Consider the following 14,074-nt stretch of genomic DNA (forward strand, 5'->3'; position numbering starts at 1 on the left):
TGCTCACATCTGCTGACAGCACCAGCCATGCTCACACCCACTGCTGGTGCCAGCCTCAATTGCTCCGTGCCATCAGCGGGTGCGAGTGGGATCAGCGCCATCAGCACGTGGGAGTGTCAGCAGCAGGAGCAGGGCTGCCAGCAGAGAGCAGACCAGGGGCCGAGGTGGGAGGGGCTGGCCGGGGGTGTGGAGGATGGGCTGAGACCCACCCCTGTGCTCACCACGGCATCATGGCCCATAGTTCCTTTCAAGGTGCACAGATTTGTGTACTAGGCCCCTAGTAATACAATAAAAAATGGGGAGAAAGGCCCTGGCTGGGTAGCTTAGTTGGTTAGAGCATCGTCAAGGTGAGCCAAGTTTGAGGGCTCCCTGGTCAGGGCACATATGGGAACCAGCCAATTAATGTATGAATAAGTGGAACAACAAATCTTTGTTTCCCTCTCTCTCTCTGCCTCATACTCTAAAATCAATAAGTTAAAATAAATTAATGAGGAAAATCAATGAGTGGAAATTAAACCAGAAGTAACACATCTGTTAAAATTAGCAGAAAGCAAGAGTCAGAAAAAAACCCTTTTACATGAAAAGAGCATCAGTAGGCTGTGAGATAACTTCAAATTTTATAATTAATATGCTTATAATTGGAGTCTTTAGTTTTTGACTATACAGTGGCTAAAATTTTTCTAATTTGTTTAAACCTGCAGGTCCAAGAAGCTCAATGAACCCCAGGAAATTAGAACAATACTACACCATGGTGTATTATAACCAAATTGCTCAAAAACAAGGATAAAGAGATTTCTTTAAAGCAGCCAGAGGAAAAATACATCTGATATACATGGGAACAAAGAAAATGATCCAGTAGATTTCTAGTCACAAACAATGTGCAGGAAGATAGATGTTACCAGGGCAACTTAGAATTCTGTGACTAGTATGTATCATAACTTAAGGAGAAATAAACTCACAGACACACTAAGTTGAGAGGATTAGTTACCAATTGACCCACAGTGTGACAAATATTAATATCCTTTAAGCCAAAGGAAAATGATACAAGGTGGATATTGATCTGAAAAAAAGAAAAGAAAAAGAAAAAAAGAAAAGCACCAGATCTTTCATGTAAAGTGTTAAAAAAAAAGCAAAAATGATCACATGTTTACAAAGTTGAACTATATATAAAACAAAGTAAACTCAAAGAAGGCTCATGTTTCCTCTACCTTATTCCTTTCTTCCTCCTCTTCTGCAGGTAGCTATGAAAATTTAACTTAATCTACATTTATCCTTCCGTTTAGAAAATATAGCATAAGTATGTGTTTATATAGAATGTCCGCATATACAGGGATGGGCAAAAGGAGGTTTACAATAAACAATACAATAATTAAAAGATAAAATACAAGAATAAACTGATTCATGTCTTCACAGCTGTAAACTATATATTAAAAACACACACATGTAACTCTAGCAAGTAACAGCATCAAGATTTCCTTTCTCTTTCCCTTCTATCACCACTCTGCAGGAGACAGCTCAGCCAAGGTATGATTTTAAAGTGCATGCTGAAAGTCCTAACTGAATTTACATAAATGCGTCCATAAAATGAATCGCTAAGATCCCTTAGTACAGTGGTCAGCACACTGCGGCTTGCGAGCCACATGCGGCTCTTTGGCCCCTTGAGTGTGGCTCTTCGACAAAATACCACGTGTGGGTGCGCATGTACAGTGCGATTGAAACTTCGTGGCCCATGCGCAGAAGTCGGTTTTCGGCCTGGGCGAGTCTATTTTGAAGAAGTACTGTTGATATTTGGCTCTGTTGACTAATGAGTTTGCCGACCACTGCCTTAGTATAATCCCAGCTCATTTTTTTTCTCACCATGTATTTCATGTTGGCTGCGGAGGGCTGGACTGTGCGACGCATTTCATTGTGAGCTCTGACACAGTCCTCTATGAACTTCTTGTCTTCGATGGAAGGTACGGTGGGAGTTTGACTGGCTACCAGATAGAAACCTAAAGTCCATAAGAAATTTAATTTATTCCCATAAACCATGGCAAGATGCAGAGGATGCCTTGGCTGTTTGGACTGGTAACGGCTAAGCCAGCCTGCGCTCTGCACCTGGGCCCAACTTTCTCTGCTGGTGTGAGCTCATAGAGGGTTGCACAGCAAGCTGGGCCCCAGGAGCGGGGCCAGAATGGACAGGGAACAGGCAGCAGGAGGAGCTGCCCAGAAAGCCCTGGGCTACAGGGGAAAGCCTTGAGTTGCCCCCTGGTGCAGGCATTCAACCATCCTGAAGGCACTGTCTGCGGACCTAATCTGGAATCACTGTGAAGGGCGTCTGGATTGTAATCCAGATTGCAACATTCAGGCAGCACCGTGTCATGCAAAAGAACAACATGAATTAGATGCTGACAATGAGCCAGGCTTGTGCAAAACCCTACAGGTTAGTTTCATAGACTCAGCTTCTGTGTATTGCTTTATTATTGTTTTAAATAAATTGCAATATCATATTGCTGGTTTCCCCAAAGATTGGGAGTAACGCTAGCATACTGAATGACATAGTATGAGTCTCAATGATTTCATCAAAGACTTAATTCAAGGACTTGTTTGTTTCAGTAACTAAAGAGAATGACTGCCTAGAAAGATAAAAACAGACACATGGAAAGTGCAGCCAAGTACTTTCCCTGGACAAAAATCTCTTCTTCTTGACACTTACCTTTGGACCACACCTGCCTTTTTGGTGACTAGGGCATTTCAGCTAAGGACTCATTTAGTTAGTATGCTGAAGACTAGGGCAGAGTACATTTGATTAGCTATTTTTATTTATACTATACTAGTAGCCCGGTGCACTAAATTCCTGCACATTAAAAGGGAATTAATTGCCCTAAGCAGTTGGGCTTGGGTAGAGCATCGGCCCGTGGACTCAAGGGTCCCAGGTTCGATTCTGGTCAAGGGCATGTACCTGGGTTGCGGGCACATCCCCAGTGGGGAGTGTGCAGGAGGCACCTTGTGGAAAGTGATTTTGGAAAAATTGGTTCACGCAATTGTGGGGGCTGGCAAACTCATAATCTGCAGGGCAAGCTGTCAGGCTGAAAGTCGTGTATGAGTTGATGTTTCAGACAAGTCTGTAGCTAGAAACTGAGGCAGTGTCTCCATTGCACTTTGGAGGCAGGATCCTGTCTTCTTCAGGAAACTTCAGACTTTGCTCTTCAGGTCTTTTAACCAATTGGATGAGGGCCATCCACACTATGAAGAGTAATCTGCTGTATCAAAGTCTATTGATATAAACCTTAGTCACATTTAAAATTTTTCCTCATGAAACATGTAGACTAGTATTTAAACAACTGCTCACCATTATCTGGCCAAGTTGACACATAACATTAACCATCATATCATCTTACTTCTCCAAACATTTCATGTGCCTATTTTATTACTTTATTTTTCTTTCCCCTTCAGACACTATACTCAATTTACAAGTTGTGTCAACTCTACTTTTACACTATATCCTGTATCCAAATACTGCTTCCCACTCTTGGGACGGCCAAGGCCATCATCATCTCTTGCTGGAACAAAGGCAGCAGTATCCTTCTACTCAGTTTTTTTGTATCCATTCTGGGTTCATTACAATTTATATTCCATAGAACAACCAGTGTATTCCCTTTAAAACATAAGCCCCCCCATTTTACAAAAGCCTCTGAGACTTCTTATCATACTTATAAATCTGAAGTCCAGGTATGACCTGCAAGGCACTACATCACCTCACCATGGCTCATCTCTGTTCCCTAACCTACATTCTTCCCCGACTCACTCTGCTTCAGCCACATCCATCAGCCTGACAAGGATGCTCTCTCCTCAGGCCTTTGCCCTCGCTGTTCCATTTGTCGTTAGGATTCCCCTCAGTAAAGCCATACCCGATCTCACCTCATTTTCTACCGGTCAGTGTCTAGCCCATTAACTGTTGCTATCTGAACATCATATTATTTATGTCTTTAACATTTGTCACCTCTTTTAGATTGTAACCTTCACTGAAAGACTGGCTTTCTTTGCTTCACTGCTATACCTACAGCGTCTAGATCAGGTACGGAACCCTTATGCCCGCAATAAAATTTTTTGAATGAGTTCCTGAGGAAATGAACACTCTAACTTTCCAATAATATGTATACAAATGTTAGGTTTTTTAGAAACTATATCTTATTTGTTACATACATGCTAGTGACTCAATAACTTTTTTAGACTCAATTTAAAAGATAATAAGTAGGCTCATGTTTTTACTATTCATGACATTGGATATATTTGCAGATAGTAGGTGTTCCATGAATATTTATTGAGCTTCAAATGCAAATTATTTTGATACTGAAAATAATATAGGTTAACATATAGTCAATTTAGTTTCATTTTGTTTATAGAGAAATTAATTGGCTGTAATAACTACAGAACTTTTGTAATGAATTTTATTGAAGAATGGCAAAAATGTATAATTTATATAATCAACCCATAATCCAAGATTTTTGCTTTTTTAATAGATGTTTTAACCCAATATCTAGATTAGATAGATTTGTTTTAATTAGACCATGTTCCTAATGGCTCAGAGAATCACATTCAGAAATACTATACAGTTTAGGTATAGGAAGCCTAAGTTACAGGAATAGAGAGGATATTTTATTTTCTTGCATACGTATTTGTTTAATGGGCAATGATAGTTGGGCATGAGAATTTTTAAGGTTTTTGATAAATGTTTAAAAGTTGAAGTTTAGCGTTAATTTCATTATTACTTTTGTTCAGTTTATTTTTGCTCTTCTTTCTGCGTGGGGATAATGGGTAAAAGAGTTTTATGGAGTGTAGGGAAGAAACAGAAGGCATGATTGCCTTATACCTATTTACTTCACTACCTTTATTCTTTAAAAATATATTTGTCTTTTTACTCCACAATTTTCTCTAACTGGAAATGTAATGCACGTATTTTGAGGGGAGCCGGTTGTGAAAAGGCACTGCAGAGTAGGAAACAACCTGATTTTATGGGACGAGAACTGGACTAGGCTTCAGAAGCTCTTAGTTCTAGCTTGGGTATCTGACACTTGCTCATACAGTTCAGGAGAGTCAGTCAGGCATCCTAGAGTGGAATGGAACCTTAGGAACCTCTCAAATCAGACCTTTTATTGATGAGGAGTTGCCATCCAAAGACATTGTGTGTAGAGCAAAGAATGAAATGGAGGCTTCCTGATTCCTAGGCTTGTTCCTATTATATCCACATGTTAATCTATAATCATATATATTATATACAACAAGTGATCGTATATATTTGTGTATATGTGCACACATTTTTAAAGAAATATTTATGTCTATGTCTATATAGCTCTCTATAACATTATCTTGCAATCTTGGCTTTTTCAATAATTGCAAGCTCCTTCAGAGCTTATAATGAAAAGTTTTCCCCATCAAAATATCATTCTGGGGCTGACACCTGGTAGATGCTCCACAAAATACGTTCAATAGAATTCGCCTAAAAGAGGAATTATACAACTGCCATTAATCCAGACCGGGCTTTCGCTCTCTCCCTGCGCAGGAGAAGCACCAGCTCCAGTGAGTCCGCTCCAGCTCCTCCCCAGAGTTTAGAGGCCTCACAGAGCTGGACACAGGGTAAGGCCCTGGAGGCTGTTTCCAAGTTCCCTTTCTGGGTGAGTACCTCTGCGAGGCTGGCTGGGTCACTTTAGGCGAGGACCCTGGGGAAGGAGAAAAGACCACACAGCTTGGGGGCAGCGGGAGGTGGCGTGGATGCAGCTAGGGACTTGGGACTATGACCCTCTTTCTCTGGAAGTGAGAGAAGGGTTGGAGGCCCAGGTGGAGAAGCCGGTTGCCAGGCAACCTGCAGACTCTGGTCTGAGTTGGCTGGAGCCTTTGCTGGGAACTGCCTCTTTTCCTTGTGTGTCTGAAAGTGTCTCAAGAGGGTTCTTGGTGAAGTCGCCCCAGCTTATACATTCCCCAGCCCTCCTGCTTGGGACCTGCTTTTTACCCAGCTTGCTGGATCAAGTCAGGTTGGCTGTCCTTGGGTCCCAACCCACCCAGTCCATGAATCCCAGATAGGAGGAGCTTGGAGCATTCGTTCTGGTACATTACAGGCACCATTGCCTTGGTGTATTATCTGCCTTGTTTGAAATTAACAATGGCCTCAGCTTCCATTAAGGTACCTGGGTCTGCCACTACCTGCGCTACAAGACAGATTTACTGGGTCCCTGCCTGCATGGAGCTGAAAATACTATTTCCAAATCTCATTCCTCTCTCTTTGATTATGTGCTGGACTTACTCTTTGCTTTCTGTTATGTTCTGATTTGGTGTAAGCAACAGTATAGCCACTAGTATCACTAACCAAGAGAGACATGATGATGATTAGAATTGGAAATAAAATTTTCTCCTTTCAAAAATGAGAAAAGTGGGAGGTGATCTGATTCATGTTGGCAGCACTAAGGATAATATGGTAAGTCTCATGGCAATCTAGCGGTAACTTCTCATGAGTTCCCTCAGTTTCAGAGAAGACAAGCCACTGAGGGGAACCTGGAAATTTGAGGGTGTGAATATTGTTGTTTTTAATATTGGCACATGAATTATAGTTATTTTAAGTGACCTATAGTTATTTGAAGTGGCTGTAGTAGCGACTGAGATATAAATAGTTGTGTGGCTGATGTGTGGTGAAAAGTCACCTGGCTGATTGTTCAACACCCTTGTCTCAACTTGTGTTTGTTGTCCACTAATCAGCATGGCAAAGACCCACAGCTGCTTGTGATGTGATGACAAGCAAACAACAACCTCCCTCCTCCCCCCAAACTAATAACAACTTTAAAAAGCTCGTCTTTGCAAAATTGATCTGTGAAAAGCAAGCTGGCCGCTAGTACTATAGGACTATTTTTAAATCAAATGATTTATGTTTTCAGAATATGTCTACTATTGTTAAGTCTTCCTGACTCCACTCTACCAGTAGAATTCCATGCTTAGGACATAGGGTTTTTAGAGGAGGGGGCTATGACAATGGTGTGAAGGGAATCGTATAGACACTTTATTAAAGAATTGGTATATCTTTCAGGTAAGAGGATTTCACGGGACATGAAATGAAACTATTTTAGTAATGATGGTGGCTACCATGTATTGATGTTAATGGTGTTCCACGTGATACAAGAGAAACAGAACGGTGCTAATATTAAGCTCATTTTACATGTAAGAAATGTTGGCTCAGAAAATTTAAGTTCTTACCCAAGCTTACGTTATGGGAAAGTGTAAAAAATGAGGATTTGAATATCAGCCAGTTTGACTTCAAGAACTATGGGGAGGGTGGGAGTAAGGGGGAGAAATCAACCAAAGGACTTGTATGCATGCATATAAGCCTAACCAGTGGACAACAGACAACAGGAGGTGAGGCCATGACTGTGGGGGTTGGGGGGTAATAGGAGGATAAGGACGCACATGTAATATCTTAACCAATAAAGAAATTAAAAAAAGAACTATGCCATACTATCTTTCTTTAAAAACGAAACAAAAATATTTTGCTATTAAAATAAATCCAAGTTTAATAGAAAAAGGAGGTATGAATGAATAAGTAAACAAAAATGTATACTTGGTAATATAAGGGTAAATATTCAGAATCTGGATGACTGAGATATTCATATGTTTTTTATTTTGTACATGTTTGCAAGCTGATTATTTTCACATTCTTTTGCTAGCATTTTTGCCTATCACCTCAGAATTACCAGTTGAATCATTCACTCCATTTTATTCTTTGTATTAGATAAATAATACTGCTTGCTACAAAACATTTTCAGCAGTCTCCTCAGGCAAAGCTAACACTCAAGAAAAGTTTGGGAAAAGAGTAAAGAAAATAAAACACTTTGTGGTAGAGAATAGGTACCTGCATTAGTTTCCTATTGCTGCTCTAAAAGGTAACCACAAACATGGTGATTTCAGGCAATATAAACCCGATATTTTGCAGTTCTGGTGGTCAGAGGCACAAAGTGAACTCTGCAGGACTGAAGTCAAGGTGTCAGCAGGGCTGTGTTCTTCTGGAGGCTCTGAGGGGGAATCCAGTTCTTGTCTCTTCTGCCTCCTGGAGGCTGCCTGTGACCTCTTCCTCCATTTTCAAAGCCAGCTGCAAGCACTTTGCTCCTCTATGACCTGTGCTTCCATCCTTACATCTTCTCTTTCTCACTGTCTCCCTTTTATAAGGACCCTGTGATTATATTGCACCCACCAGTTAAACCAGGGTAATCTCCACATCTCAAAATCCTTAATCACATCTGAAAAGTCCTTTTTGTCAAGTAAGGTAACATATTCACAGGGTCTGATGATTAGGATTTGGACATCTTTGGGGGGGTGGCGGGGCAGGGTTATTATTCAGACTAGTATTGACCCCATAAATGTTGCCTCACATAATGGAGTTGCTCCACAAATAGTTAATTTTGGTGAAAGAAGGAAAAGTGATTGACCACATGATTTTTTCCATATATTATTATTATGTAATTTGTAAGATTTATTTAAAATTTGAGCAAGAATTATACTTTTATATATTTTATGTTTTCCAAAGTGTATTACACAATCAGTACATGAACTTGAATGGATTTGGAGGTTAAAGGAGTTGCTGCTTCTCCTAGGCGTCAAACTCAGTCATTCTCTGGAAGAAGGAAGCCACTACAAGTACGTGTGCTATATAATTTCCCTCTTGTAGAATGAGCTGTTAAATAATTTTCTGACTCCTTTCTTGAGAAATTATGACTGCTCATACTCATAAATATTTAGGATCAATATTTCCCTGATTAGAGGAATTGAACCACTAAACTTGAAGATAATCATTACTTGAAAATTGATCACTGTGAATTTAGTTTTATTTTAAAATATTAAGCTTAATTACTATTTTCTTTTTGTTATTTTAAAAATTATCTGTGTATGTGTAACTAAAATATAAAAATAAGAATAAGAGTAAGAAGAATAAGATATCTATGTATACATTTTGTGTTAGCTGGGAAGAAGAGAATCTGGGCTTCTGTTATTAGGAGTTCTGTTCTTTTCAACTTTCATAATATCACTGTTGTGCATATCCTTAAGTAAGTATAAGTTTAAAGCTACATTTTTCCTGTACCCATTACCTAATTGGGTATACATAAAGTTTAGTTTAAAAACACATAAAAGTTACGTGTATTTTCTTGCTGTTCTTATTCCAAATATTGAATGCCTACTGCTTGTCAGTGACCTTGATAAATGTTTTGATAGCTTGCATCACTTGATTCTTACAATAAACCATTGAGGTACGTTGTATTTTTAAAAAAATATAATTTATTGATTTTTTACAGAGAGGAATGGAGAGAGATAGAGAGTTAGAAACATCGATGAGAGAGAAACATCGATCAGCTGCCTCCTGCACACCTCCCACTGGGGATGTGCCCGCAACCAAGGTACATGCCCTTGACTGGAATCGAACCTGGGACCCTTCAGTCCGCAGGCTGACGCTCTATCCACTGAGCCAAATCGGTTTCGGTGATACATTGTATTTTTACCTGCTTTTAAATATGGAAGAACTCATGGATGGACCTGGAGAACATTATGCTAGATGAAATAAGTCAGTCAGAGGAAAACAAGTACCATATAATTTCACTCACATGTGGGATCTAATGAACAAGGTGAACTGACAAACATATAGAGAATAGGCTGAGGGCAGGGGGATGTCCGCCTGCGGGTGATGGGCCTAACTGGCAGGCAGACATCCCCCGACGGATCCTGGACTGCGAGAGGGTGCAGGCCAGGCTGAGGTGCCCCCCCCCCCCAGTGCACAAATGTCGTGCACCGGGCCTCTAGTTAAAAAAATAAAAATGAAAGAAGTGAGGCTCACAGAAACAAGTGACTTGTCAGAATTTTGATCTCCAGTTCTGACTTCAAGATCTGAGTTCTCTACTGTCTTCAGCCATCTCCTCTATATCAAGTTGGTGCTTTGGGATTCTAATGGTTCACAATATTGGGTTAAATCTGAAGTATTTGATAATTTTAATCAAATCAGCCCTTCTTATTAGTCAAAATATCAAGTACAGTTTTATAGTCTTTCATATTATGATTAACGTATCATATTACAAACTGTTTTCCAAATTTCTAGGAAAAGCTCATGGTTTAAGTTCTTAAAAAAAAAAAAAGATTTCTAAAATCACATTCTTTCTCCTCAAGTAATAGCTTCCTTTAATCTTAATGTCTTATCTCTCTATTAGAAAGGCCCAGCTCTGGTGTTGGATGTAGGGGGCAAGTACATGTTTATCTTAGAACTCTAGATCCTCCAGAAAAGAAAAAATAACCTCGGGTATCCAGGTTATTGTTTCTCAGAGTTTATCAGTGAAGTATTACCATTTTATTTATCAGCTACCATTTCTGGAGTGCTCTAAAGGTAGAATTAGAAGTGAGAAATAATAATTGCCTGGCTCCGTGGTTGAGCATCAACCTATGGAGGTCACGGTTTGATTCCTGATCAGGGTATATGCCCAGGTTGCAGGCTCAATCCCTAGGGTGAGGCATGCAGGAGGCAGCCAATCAATGATTCTCTCTCACTGAGGGGCGATCAGGCAGGCAGGTGAGCAGTTAGGGATGATCAGGCAGGCATAGGGGTTAGGGTCAATCAGGCAAACAGAGCAGTTAGGGGTGATCAGGTAGGCAGAAGGGTTAGGAGCAATCAGGTAGGCAGAGTGGTTAGGGGTGATCAGGCAGGTAGGCAGGCAAGCGGTTAGGAGCCAGTGGTCCCAGATTGCAAGAGGGTACAGGCCAGGCTGAGGGACACCATCCCCACCCCAACCCCCCCAACCCCCATGCAGAATTTCATGCACTGGGCCTCTAGTTTATAAATAAATGAGCAGGCCTGTGTTCCCATAAAACTTTATTTACAAAAACAAAGCTGGGCCATAGTTTGCTGACTCTTGGCCCTGGGGTTTTATGAGCTATAATTTATTGTTATTCTGGATTGGCTGGTACCAAATTGGCTAGCACAAAAGAAAGATAACTGCTATTTAAAAAACATTTATGCCTATGACTTCAGAAGACTGTAAGTCCATTAAAGCACTTTCTGAGAATAATAGTTATGATGATCATGACTATGACAACCACAGCTACTCGTATATTCTATTTAGATGTTCACACTACCGTTACATGATGTCACAATGTCTCCCAAACACGATAAAGAAAATCTTTGATGTGTGATGAAAATGTGCTGCTATTTTAGCCTGATATATATATTTTAAATTGTATTACTATAATAAGGTAAATTAAATGCAATTAATTAATATCCTATCTAATAAAGAGAAACATGGTAATTAGTGTCACTCTGCCACCCTTCCCATTGGCTAATCAGGGTGATATGCAGATTAACTGCCAGCCAAGATGGCGGTTAACCACCAACAAAGATGGCGGCTAATTTGCATACTGCAGGCAGGATGGGACAGCAGCGCCATTCTGCCTGCCCCGCCGCCATCCGGGCCTGCTATCTGTGACCTGGATGGTGGGCGACCCCTGTGCGACCCGACCCAGGGCTGGCGGGCGTGACCCTGGCTGTCTGCCAGCTGTCACGCCCCCAACCAGCCCTCCCGCCGGGAGATCCGGGCTGGCAGGGCGACTGCTGCCCGTCAGCCATCAGTCACGCCTCCTGACGGGAGATCCGGCACTGGCGGGCGACTGCTGCCCGTCAGCCATCAGTCACCCCCCCAACCAGCCCTCCCGCCTGGTTATCCGGGCTGGCGGGGCGACTGCGACCGCCAGCAGTCTCCCCGCCAGCCTGGATCTCCCGCAACAGTCGCCCGCCAAACCGGATCTCTCACAGCATTCGCCCCTCCAGCCTGGATCTCCCGCGGGAGATCCGGCCCTGCTGGGGCGACCGCTGCCTGTCAGTCACCAGTCATGCCCCCAACCAGCCCTTAATGTGGTATACAGGGAGATATTAGAATAAGTTTAATCACTTTATCAGTCATTATTTGCATCAGTGTTGTTTTTACATCATGAGATTTTTGTTATATCATTTTATTATTGTTTATTTATTAATAAAATTATGTATTATTTTCATATACATTGTACTCATTTCCTTTTATCTCTCACACTTTTATTATAGAGAAAGGGCAAATAGCAACATTAAAATATTTCCTCTAATTAATTCCCTTTCAATGTGCACGAATTTCGTGCACCGGGCCACTAGTATAATCTAATAAAAGAGAAACATGCAAATTGACCGCACTTCCGCTGCGCCCCAAGCCCTGCCCACCAGCCAATGAGAGCGACTATATGCAAATTAACCCAACCAAGATGGCGACTGGCAGCTACGGACCTGGAGCAAACAGGAGGCTTGGTTGCCCTGGCGATAGAGGAAGCCAAGCTTCCTGCCTGCCCTGGCCCAGCTGTGGCCTCCACTCAAGGCAACAAAGTTTCAATTATAGAAGATAAATAAATTCCAGAAACCTGCTTCCAGCCAGCCTCCACTGGGAGCTTGGGTAGCTGGGGGCCATAGCCAGCCTACAAACAGACATCAGCCCCTCACCCAGACTGACCAGGCACCCCAGCAGGACCTCCCTCCCTAAAGAGGGTGTGACCTGGGTGAAGGGCTGAAAATGGCCCTCAGCCCTTCACCCAGGCTGGCCAGGCACCCAGTGGGACTCCCACCCTGATCCGGGACACACTTCAGAGCTAACCAGCTGGCCCCCACCCATGCACCAGGCCTCTATCCTATATAATAAAAGGGTAATATGCAAATTGACCCTAACAGCAGAACAACTGGGAATGACTGGTCACTATGACACACACTGACCACCAGGGGACAGACGCTCAATGCAGGAGCTGTCCCCTGGTGGTCAGTGTGCCCCCACCGGGGGAGCTCTGTTCAGCCACAAGCCAGGCTGATGGCTGCCAGTACAGTGGTGGTGGCGGGAGCCTCTCCCGCCTCCTCAGCAGCACTAAGGATGTCCAACTGCAGCTTAGGCCTGCTTCCCACTGGCAAGTGGACATCCCCGGAGGGCTCCTGGGCTGCCAGAGGGATATCTGACTGCTAGCTTAGGCCCGATCTCCCAGGGAGTGGGCCTAAGCCAGCAGGTGGACATCCCCGAGGGGTCCCAGACTGCGTGAGGGCACAGGCTGGGCTGAGGGAACTCCCCCTCAAGTACACAAATTTTTGTGCACCAGGCCTCTAGTATTATATATTTATTTTTGTTTCATTATATTAAATATATACTTCTATTTAAATAATCTTGTGATTTTATGTTTCTACATTTTGCTATTTGTTAAGATATTATTGAAAGAATATCATTTTGAAGCTGATACAGAGCCAGATTTGTTTTCTCTTACTCTTATGGTATATAATCTTATATATAATCTCTAACTTGCTATCAGAATAAAAAAATGACCAGTTATGTAACATTTCAGAATCTACACTAATAAAAGAGAAACATGGTAATTGGTGTACAACTGCTACCCTTCCCATTGGCTAATCAGGGCAATATGCAAATTAACTGCCAGCCAAGATGGCAGCAGCAGCCAGGCAGCTTGAAACTAACATGAGGCTTGCTTGCTTCAATGACGGAGGACTCCAACGTTCCCCGCCGGCTGCTGCAGGCCCCTGAGCCTGCAGTTTGAAACATTGTAACAAATATAGATGCCCAGAAACTAGCTTTCAGCTGGCTGGGATCTCAGAGCTGGAGTTGATACAGAGTTTCAAGAACCCGAAACAAACCAGATACCTGCTTTCAGGAGCGGAGGCCTAAGAGCTGGAGCCTCAGAGCTAAAGCTGGCCCAGAATAAAAATTAAAAAAAAGAAAAAAAGGAGCAATTGGGAGCTTCAGTCCCAGCCTGAAAACAGCCCTCAGCCCCTCACCCAGACTGGGCAGGCACCCCAGTGGGGACCCCCACCCTGAAGGGTGTGTGACCAGCTGCAAACAGCCATCATCCCCTCATCTAGGCTGGCCAGGAACCCCAGTGGGGAACCCTACCCTGATCCAGGACACCCTTTAGGGCAAACCAGCCGGCCCCCACCCGTACACCAGGCCTCTATTCTATATAGTAAAAGGGTAATATGCCTCCCAGCACTGGGATCAGCGGAGCTGAGAGGCCT

The 14,074-nt window shown here is 42.5% G+C and overlaps 2 protein-coding genes across 8 annotated transcripts in view; one reads left to right on the forward strand and one right to left on the reverse strand.

Annotated features, from left to right (window-relative positions):
* LOC118650609 (GLIPR1-like protein 1) overlaps positions 1 to 2,031 on the reverse strand; it is a 28,827-nt gene extending 26,796 nt beyond the window's left edge. Inside the window, exon 1 of the mRNA XM_036298971.1 lies at positions 1,858 to 2,031. Coding sequence (XP_036154864.1) covers positions 1,858 to 2,031 — 174 coding nt within the window. The remainder of the gene's footprint in view (positions 1 to 1,857) is intronic.
* A 1,958-nt stretch (positions 2,032 to 3,989) lies between these two features.
* Positions 3,990 to 14,074, forward strand: part of CAPS2 (calcyphosine 2) — a 57,091-nt gene continuing 47,006 nt past the window's right edge. For 6 of the 7 annotated variants that reach the window (XM_036301395.1, XM_036301401.1, XM_036301396.1 and 3 more), the window contains exons 1-3: positions 3,990 to 4,057; positions 5,543 to 5,654; positions 8,546 to 8,655. In XM_036301395.1, coding sequence (XP_036157288.1) covers positions 8,575 to 8,655 — 81 coding nt within the window. In that variant the 5' untranslated portion in view covers positions 3,990 to 4,057; positions 5,543 to 5,654; positions 8,546 to 8,574. The remainder of the gene's footprint in view (positions 4,058 to 5,542; positions 5,655 to 8,545; positions 8,656 to 14,074) is intronic. The other variant, XM_036301402.1, reaches the window with a different exon arrangement.

This window comes from Myotis myotis, unplaced genomic scaffold (genome assembly GCF_014108235.1).
Source record: "Myotis myotis isolate mMyoMyo1 unplaced genomic scaffold, mMyoMyo1.p scaffold_m19_p_3, whole genome shotgun sequence".
In the NCBI taxonomy this organism is placed as follows: domain Eukaryota; kingdom Metazoa; phylum Chordata; class Mammalia; order Chiroptera; family Vespertilionidae; genus Myotis; species Myotis myotis.